The sequence below is a fragment of the Littorina saxatilis genome, linkage group LG14 (genome assembly GCF_037325665.1).
Source record: "Littorina saxatilis isolate snail1 linkage group LG14, US_GU_Lsax_2.0, whole genome shotgun sequence".
Classification (NCBI taxonomy): domain Eukaryota; kingdom Metazoa; phylum Mollusca; class Gastropoda; order Littorinimorpha; family Littorinidae; genus Littorina; species Littorina saxatilis.
In genome coordinates this window covers 22,911,531-22,920,862 of record NC_090258.1, presented here as the reverse complement: position 1 = coordinate 22,920,862, position 9,332 = coordinate 22,911,531, and the positions used below count along the sequence as shown (strand labels likewise).

The window sequence follows — 9,332 nt, the reverse complement described above, 5'->3', positions numbered from 1 at the left end:
CGGCAACTAAGTATCAATCGTCAACGGGAGGCCAGCCGAGAATGCCAGAAGGGGCAGGCAGAGCGAATGATAAAGCGTAGCAGAATAGAGCTATGCCCGGGACAACCTGGAGACAACGTGGCAGTGCCCGTTCCCCTGGTCGACAGGGGTCGAGGAGATCCCAGAAACATTCTGGGAATTATTCTGCACAAGACTGAAAACGACCTGTATAAAATTGCAACAAGAAGCGGGGTACTGAAAGGATCTTTCACTAGAAATGAATTTGAACTCTGCGCACAGAAACTCTTGACAGAGCAAGATGTAAAATGTGACAAACAGGTCAGTGTCCGCGAGGCAGTTGTTCAAAATTCCTTGAGTGGAGGACAGGGCTTTACCAAATGCAACTGCTCTGGGGGGAAAAAGTGTCAAACAAATAGGTGTAAATGCTTCAAACGTAAAGTACTCTGCAACAGTCGTTGCCACCAAAGCCTGACATGCAAAAACAAATGAACAGAAGAATGCCTGGTACTCAAACTATGTGTGTATGTGTGTGTGTGTGTGTGTGTGTGTGTGTGTGTGTGTGTGTTGGTGTATGTGTGTGTGTGTGTGTGTGTGTGTGTGTGTTGGTGTGTGTGTGTTTTATTCATTGCTCTACATTTTATCTACATTTTAAATTCTTGCACATATTTATAACCATTTCCATTCCTAAAGTGCACAGTGCAAATGCTCTGAACGTAAAGCATTATGCCACTAAAGCCTGGCATGCAAAAACAAATGAACAGAAGAGTAATTAACACTCAAATCTACATGAAAATGTGTGTATTTTAGTATTTCATTTTGTTATTATTCTTTTATCTACCTTTTAATCTGACAGATAATAACATTAAAATCTGGTACATATTTATAACCCTTTTCATTCTTATTGTACACGTGCGTGCGTGCGTTTCGATTGATCAAGAGTTTGTGTGTCAGGCATTTCTGGAAATGCCTAACAGCTAATTTCAGTCATTACTGGAAATGACTAAAATATCCAGCTAAACTTTAGGCATTTCCTGAAATGACCGAGTGAATCAGTCATTTCCGTAAATGACTACTTTTCGGTAGTCATTTCCGGAAATGCCTGGTTTCCCAACTTGCCTGTAACATATACATATATATATATATATAATATACACCTCTAAACAGCAGAAAAAGATATGATCCTCAACAACATAATGCTGTATATAAACAGTGGGCTAATGTCCAGATGTAAAGATCCCTATCTTAATTACCTTGGCTCCCCAGTTGATGAGCCATGTTGGAATGTTGCCTCCGGGGTTGTCATAGTAGTGCATGTAAGCTGAAGACACAACATGTAACAAGATCAGTCAGTTTCACTGCAAGGCTGGAGACACAACATGCAACAAGATCAGTCAGTTTCACTGCAAGGCTGGAGACACAACATGTAACAAGATCCCCAGTTGATGAGCCATGTTGGAATGTTGCCTCCGGGGTTGTCATAGTAGTGCATGTAAGCTGAAGACACAACATGTAACAAGATCAGTCAGTTTCACTGCAAGGCTGAAGACACAACATGTAACAAGATCAGTCAGTTTCACTGCAAGGCTGGAAACACAACATGTAACAAGATCAGTCAGTTTCACTGCAAGGCTGAAGACACAACATGTAACAAGATCAGTCAGTTTCACTGTAAGGCTGAAGACACAACATGTAACAAGATCAGTCAGTTTCACTGTAAGGCTGAAGACACAACATGTAACATGATCAGTCAGTTTCACTGCAAGGCTGGAGACACAACATGTAACAAGATCAGTCAGTTTCACTGCAAGGCTGGAGACACAACATGTAACAAGATCAGTCAGTTTCACTGCAAGGCTGGAGACACAAAATGTAACAAGATCCCCAGTTGATGAGCCATGTTGGAATGTTGCCTCCGGGGTTGTCATAGTAGTGCATGTAAGCTGAAGACACAACATGTAACAAGATCAGTCAGTTTCACTGCAAGGCTGGAGACACAAAATGTAACAAGATCAGTCAGTTTCACTGCAAGGCTGAAGACACAACATGTAACAAGATCAGTCAGTTTCACTGCAAAGCTGGAAACACAACATGTAACAAGATCAGTCAGTTTCACTGTAAGGCTGGAGACACAAAATGTAACAAGATCAGTCATGAAGTTTCACTGCAAGGCTGAACTTAAGACACAAAATGTAACAAGATCAGTCAGTTTCACTGCAAGGCTGAAGACACAAAATGTAACAAGATCAGTCAGTTTCACTGCAAGGCTGGAGACACAAAATGTAACAAAATCAGTCAGTTTCACTGCAAGGCCGAGTCATGAGCGGGCATTTTTGTAACTGGTAACATCTTTCAATTTAATCCTTGTTATGTTGGTCATTCGTTTACACAAAATAAATAAATGAATAAAAATAAATAATGCAATAAAAAAAGAAGTAGAAAATTGAATGTTCACCTGATGTTATAGCATTGTATACAATCATCAATCATCAGTCAGTGTTTTTGTTACTGGTGCAAGACTTACAATTATGTGCTTCCAGTATATCAGCTGTGGACATGTGCAAAGTAGAAAACTGTGGCGCGCCCCTCAGTAAAAACACTTCATAACAAGGCAAAGCCACAAGAGATGACTTTCATATTCTTACGTAAGTTTGTTTATTGACTGGCTTTGCCTCCAAAGGTAATTCTTGTGCTTCTTGTAAGCGAGTGCAAGATGTAAGCGAGTGCAAGAAGCACAAGAATTACCTTTGGAGGCAAAGCCAGTCAAACAGGTTTGAGATTTTAGAGCTAAACTAAAAGCCCTATAAAAACTGTTATGGGTACGCAGAGGTTCCCCAGAGAATACAAGGGGGGTAGCAGCCGGACACCATCACAAACAGTTTTCTACAATTGACAGGTGTCTAGCCAGCGATATATAGAAGAAAAGTTGATCTACTATTAATAGCAGGCACATTTTGCCGGCAGACAACTCTGCAGAGTCTGCTGTGAAGGGCGACGCAGTAGTCTCCCTGTCACATCAACATGGATAAAATTCATATGTGGTGATGTAGCCTAGTTGTATACATTGCTCAATCAATTACTAATCCCCACACAAGAAATGATGGGCACTTCAACAAAATATCCCCCAAAAAATAAGACTGTCAACGTTCCAAAATTCAGAATAAAAAAAACTTGAAAGGTGTGTTATAGGAACGTTATATTAATAACAAAACGTACGTTACAATCAACATCAACCAATTTAAATAAACAAACTATGATGGCCTGAGGACACTCTCTGAAAGACATTCTTAACTTTGGGTAAACACAACAGTCCAACCTCAACTGTGGCAACACTTAGTACAGTACGTGGAACTCTTTTCAAGACCTCCAACAATCTGAGAAAATCAGGTCTTAAAAGGAGGTGGTCTTAAAATGGGGTGGTCTTAACATGAAGTGGTCTTAACATGGGGTGGTCTTAACATGGGGTGGTCTTAACATGGGGTGGTCTTAACATGAGAAAATCAGGTCTTGAAAGGAGGTGGTCTTAAAATGGGGTGGTCTTAACATGGGGTGGTCTTAACATGGGGTGGTCTTAACATGGGGTTACATTTAAAGAGGTTCTGAACAAAAAGTGAGAAACAACAAGGTCTTAAAAGGGGGGGGTTCCACTGTGGTAACATCCGGTTCCCTGTGACTGTACCTTTTGTGCCGACTTTTCCGTCTGTTGAGAGAACCGCACACTGTACGTAGTCATCTACTCGCACGACCCCTGACCTCTCCGGTAAACTGGGCGTGGCCTCACTCCGTGCCAGCACAACCCACATCTGCTTCCCTTGGTAATCCAGGGTTCGAAGCTCACGACTATACACATACTTCAAATGGTTAAAGGATAACCGTCATGAAAAACAAGTCTTGAAAAGAAAAAGAAAGTTGCATTAACATTATTAATACTATCAAAGACTTTTGTGTGTGTTTGTAACAAGAACAATAATGACATACAGCTGTGATTACATTGGAGACCAGTACCTCCTTCACATACACACATGCACGCACGCACTGTGACACACAAACACACACACACACACAGATTGACACACTTGTTTATCTGTTTGCAGTACAGATAGAGGAACTCGCTAGGCAGGTTCATTATCTTCACACCATGTAAAGCTTTTCAAAATTTGTGTTTTACTTTGACCGTGGATTTTATATTAACACTGAATACAGCCTCACTTCTCAAGTCAGATCTTTATTAACCTTGATATCATTCTCTGGAGGGGACTACTTAATTGTTGCACATGCAGTGACAGCCAAAGGATACGTCTCTGTTCCAAAGGGGGAACGGAAAGTTGACCTGCCAGTATATCAACTTCTTCCCATCTGCTTCGATCTCTTGCAGCTCTGAAATTAAATAACACAATGTTAGGACACTTCTTAAGTCTAGTGCAGTGTGCAGTCATATTGCACTAGTGCACTGAATGGGGTATTAGCTTGCTTAAATCCGAGACAATAGGATCTTAAAAAGGAGGGAGTCTTAAAATGGGGGATTTTTTTTACAGAGGTTATGAACAGAAAGTCAGAGAAAACACGGTCCGAAAAAGGAGGGAGTCTTAAAATGGGGGATTTTTTTTACAGAGGTTATGAACAGAAAGTCAGAGAAAACACGGTCCGAAAAAGGAGGGAGTCTTAAAATGGGGGATATTTTTTACAGAGGTTATGAACAGAAAGTCAGAGAAAACACGGTCCGAAAAAGGAGGGAGTTTTAAATTGGGGGGTCTTAAAAGGGGGGTACGTTACACTGTATCTACAAAGAACACAAACAACAACCACTGACATGCATGATTACCTTTCGCGTATGTGTCCCACTGTCTTCGGTACTCCAGATCCATGTAAACATCAGCACAGACCTGAGGGTCGACATCGTCCAAGGTGCCGTAGATTTTGTACTGGTACAGGCCTGATTTCTGTCAAATGATACAAATACAGTCTGTCAGACATGTTACTTTGAGATCAGAAGAATAGAATCCATAAGAAAATTTATCACTGTTGATGCCACTAAAACTCTCGTTACATCCTGCATTCTGTCCAGATTAGATTACTGCAACTCCCTTCTCATAGGCTGCCCTGACTCCACTCTCCAACCCTTGCAAAAAGTACAACACTCTGCTGCACGTCTCATTTTCAGAGCACAGCATCGACAACCCTGCACTCCTCTCATGAAAGAACTTCACTGGCTTCCTGTATCTGAACGTATTAGGTATAAAGCTGCCTGCTTCTGCTACAATATCATCTCTGAATCGGCACCTGCCTATCTTTCTGAACTGGTCTCCCTCTACACTCCCTCTCGCACCCTTCGTTCTTCTGATGATGCTCGACTTCTCCGTCAAGGTCGCTTTAAACGCAAGGCTCATGGTTTCCGCACGTTTTCGTATTATGGACCTCAGTTATGGAATTCACTCCCCTTTCAATTACGTCACTCTCCATCCATTTCATCTTTTAAGTCCAATTTGAAAACTCACTTGTTCCAACAACATTACGGATAGTTCCTTAGTATAGAGTCTGGGGATGTGAGATGTGCATGATGTGTTGTTTGAATCTGACAGTGATTGTATGATTTTTGTATACATGTATTGTTGTCACGCGCTTTGAACTTCTGATAAGGCGCTTTATAAATGCCCGTTATTATTATTATTATAACCCACCTTTTAAGACCTTCAACAATCTGAGAAAATCAGTCAGGTCTTAAAAAGCAGGGAGTCTTAAAATGCGGGTAATCTTACGGGGTTTATGGGGGCTGCACATGCATGTGTGGAGAAAAGTGCAGTGCACATACATTTTTTGGGGGTATCTCTTATTTTCCCCATAGGAGCCTTGTAAGTGTACAAAAGAAGATACTGTACGAATAGCCCGTGCGTTGAGCAGAGAAAGTAGGTCATTTTAAGCTGACAACTTTTGTGCAGCCAAATTGGAGCTTTACTCTATTCCTTAGCAAAACTCTGGTACCAAGCGAGTTAATTACTTTCACATGTGTTGCTGAGGTGAGCTTGGCTGGCCCTGGTAAGCCGACTGACCACAGAGGGGCCTTTGTTCTAGTCCCCCCTCCCCTCCCACAACTGGACTTTACCCCCCATGTAGCTATAGGAAATGATTCGATTTGATTCGATTTGGAGATTTTAGGATCTTCTTTGCCCTACCTTTTCTTGTAATGTTTTAATCACATCGTTTTTGCATCGATACAACACATAACGTCCCTTTTTGTTTTAGGACCATCTTTGTTAAGTTTTACAGTCAGTTTTTATGAAGGTATAGTGAAGAGGGGCGTGTTCTTTTTACCCCCTCTTTCGTTTTCCACCCCCTTCTTTAGTTTGTTGATTACTAGGCTTGACGTTTCCTGCTGCTATACTCACAAACGCATACTCTCTCTCTCTCTCTCTCTCTCTCTCTCTCCCTCTTTCCCTATTTTATTTCGCCATTCTTTTCCTCGATATCCCTTTCATTCGTATATTTAATACATGTATTCATTTATTCAGTAGAATGTATAGGCGCTATGTTAATCATATATGTGGCTAATGCGAATGTATAAAGACGGATGAAACCGGTGTGTGCTGACGTTTTTGTTATGGCAATGGCCGTTGTTGCTTTGAGTACGCAGCGTTTTTGTGGGTTTTTTATGGGCATGGATTTGCCGTTTGATAGGAACGTCTAGTGTACGTTTTGTGTATTAAAGAAGAAGTATGTTTGTGTGTAACATAGTTGCTCAGTCTTTGAGAGACAGTGTGTAATTGGAAGTTTTGCAGTTCGTCTGCGTTTTTGTCTACTTACAAGTGTTTGATATCTACGGATACGTTGTAAGGTTTGTCGTTTAATGACATATATGTGTGTACATCATTTTTCATGTGGGTTTTCTTAATAGAAGAGCTTTTGTGTATATTTGAGGAGTTTAACTTCAGTTGATAAGGAGGCTGGCAGCAGGCTCGGAGCCCTCCACCTCCCCTCCCTTTTGCTCCCGCGCTGCCAAAGTGAGATTCTCATTGGTCCCGCTAGGGTGACGTGGGAGGAAGCCCCGTTAGCTATAAAAGCCAGAGGCAGAGTCCTCATGAGGTCGAGAGACGTGTGAGAGAGTACGGTGCCTAATAAGTGCCTGAAGCATGCGTCTCCCCTGTTTTAGAGTCAGGGTCATCAAAACTACCACTTGGAGAGAAACAGTGAGTTGGGCAAAAGGTGCGAGAACCTATGCCATCTGCTTGGTGCCTCTCCCTGAGGATACATTAAACTGGGTACAAGGTGCTCGAGCCTAGGCCTATGTTTGATGCCTCTCCAGAGTTGCGTGTGGTGTTCGATACGCAGCTACGGTCCCACTTGCAATTGTGAACAGTGCGCGCTGTTCACTCGGTTTCCACAAGGCTAATTAGAGTAGTGCGCGCTACTCTAAGGTTACCAACAAGCAGTGATCGAGCGGCGTCGCTCGATTTTGTCTAGGCCCTGAACCCCTGCCCAATTTTTCCTGCAGATTAGGACTTAGGTTTTGTTTTTGGAGAGTAAGTTAGGTTGCCAGGGTACCTACGAGTCATGCCCGATTTTTCAGCAGTTTAAAGACTTAGATTTTATTTGTTAGTATAGAAGGACAGACTGTGTTAAAGCCAACCTAGATTCTTTATAGATATATATTTTCTATGGAAGAACCCACATATGTTTTTTTGACTGTTTTGGTCTGAATACAATTTGAAATCCTATTATACTCTTGTTGATTTTGCATTTTGTTCGTCTGGTGCATGTGGTTTGAATGCCGTGCTGACAAATGTCTTTTAAAACCGCATGCACGGTAACATCTTAGACACAGACAGTTAATATTCCCGTGAAGCCAGCACCGCTCGGCTTTACACATGAATGCACACATCCACATGTAAAATAACTAACTACATGTACTGATGTAGCATTGAAAAATTAAGCACAGTGATACCTTTTAAATTTTAGTTTAACTTTACAATACATTTGTGGCCCCAACTGCCACCACTCCCATTAAAAACTGTCACATAAACTTATTCCCCAAGGCTTTTCTGCAGGTTTAAGTAAAGCAGATGAGGTCAAATTTGACCATTCATATCTGTAATAGGAAAACCTGCATTGGAGATCCATGCATTTAGCAATGTTCAACTTCTCTATTACATGTAGTGGGCAACGCTGTACTTGGCAGTCAAACAGGTATTTGCGACTTGGTATGCTGCAAATTGGTAGAAAGAAGAACCTTCCCATGGTTCTTCTGTCTTAAGGAAATAGTGCAGGTAAATTCCTGCGCCAGTGCAGCAATTATGCACAATCTTACAGCTCATTGTCCATTTCATACGGGAGAATAATGCTGGTAATTGTGGGAATGCAGCCCATTGCCAGGTCGACTTTTAGTGGTTATACATTTGATTCATCACTTTAAGCAAAGTGGGTCCGATTAAACTTCAAAACCTTTCTGCATATCAAGCCTGCCCTTTGACATATATATTTGATCCCACTCACCTCGTTAAAGAGTCGATAGATGGTGACTCCATGGGACTCTGTGAAAAACTCCCAACCTGCCACCTGTGGTTCTTCTAGTTCTTTGCACACCTTCTGGAACTCGTCATCTTGAAACCCCAAGGCCATGTTTTGGTCTGATCAAATGACTTGGACAGACCCCGGCCAATCTGAAGAAAATCCCACTCTGACAGACCTCAAGCCACTGCAAAGAAAATCAAATCAGTTTACACTCTCATACTTCACTACCATACTAGAGTTTACTGGGAGCTCTGTGGAAGTGTTTATCTCACATGTTACAACTTACATGCACTACTAAAATAAGATCAATTTCAAAATCAAAGCATCCCTACACACAAACAAAAGACAGAACGATGAATTAAAACAATCCTTCCAGTAATAGCATGTTCTAAATCACAGGACGTGTTTCTGATACATTTATATGATGTCACGGTTTATTGCTCTTGTACAAAGAAACAGTATCTAAAAACTATTGACCACCTAGCACTACACAAGTTTGCAAAACGGTAAAACGCCACCACAAAACACCCTGATCACTTTGAAATAGCTATGCCACACGTATACGACAGAGATCGAAGTGAAAACTGTAAACAAAGAGGGTTAATAATGTTGCAAAGAGGAGAATTTACTGTATTTGTGAGGATCGTGTGCTGGTTCTTGCAACTGCACGCTTCTTGTGGCAACAGAAAAACAACAATGCGGTGACCTGTTGTTTACTTCCGTTTCATCAAGGGGAAGCCACTCTTGCGACTCAAGCAGACAACATGACTGAAACATTTTATCGTTTAAACTCGTTATATCGAGAAATTAAATAGGATGATAATCCTTTGAAT

The 9,332-nt window shown here is 41.4% G+C and overlaps 2 protein-coding genes across 3 annotated transcripts in view; one reads left to right on the top strand and one right to left on the bottom strand.

The window, feature by feature from the left end:
* Positions 1-1,140, top strand: part of LOC138947372 (KRAB-A domain-containing protein 2-like) — a 4,053-nt gene extending 2,913 nt beyond the window's left edge. The window contains exon 2 of the mRNA XM_070318827.1: positions 1-1,140. This exon is cut by the window's left edge and continues 1,312 nt beyond it. Coding sequence (XP_070174928.1) covers positions 1-489 — 489 coding nt within the window. The 3' untranslated portion in view covers positions 490-1,140.
* LOC138947375 (phosphatidylcholine transfer protein-like) overlaps positions 1-9,251 on the bottom strand; it is a 15,304-nt gene extending 6,053 nt beyond the window's left edge. The window contains exons 1-6 of one of the 2 annotated variants that reach the window (XM_070318830.1): positions 9,129-9,251; positions 8,482-8,683; positions 4,820-4,937; positions 4,295-4,374; positions 3,677-3,848; positions 1,251-1,318 (exon numbers count right to left, since the gene is read on the bottom strand). In XM_070318830.1, coding sequence (XP_070174931.1) covers positions 1,251-1,318; positions 3,677-3,848; positions 4,295-4,374; positions 4,820-4,937; positions 8,482-8,607 — 564 coding nt within the window. In that variant the 5' untranslated portion in view covers positions 8,608-8,683; positions 9,129-9,251. Of the gene's footprint in view, positions 1-1,250; positions 1,319-1,693; positions 1,941-3,676; positions 3,849-4,294; positions 4,375-4,819; positions 4,938-8,481; positions 8,684-9,128 lie in introns of those variants that run through there. The other variant, XM_070318831.1, reaches the window with a different exon arrangement.
* Positions 9,252-9,332: the final 81 nt, after the last annotated feature.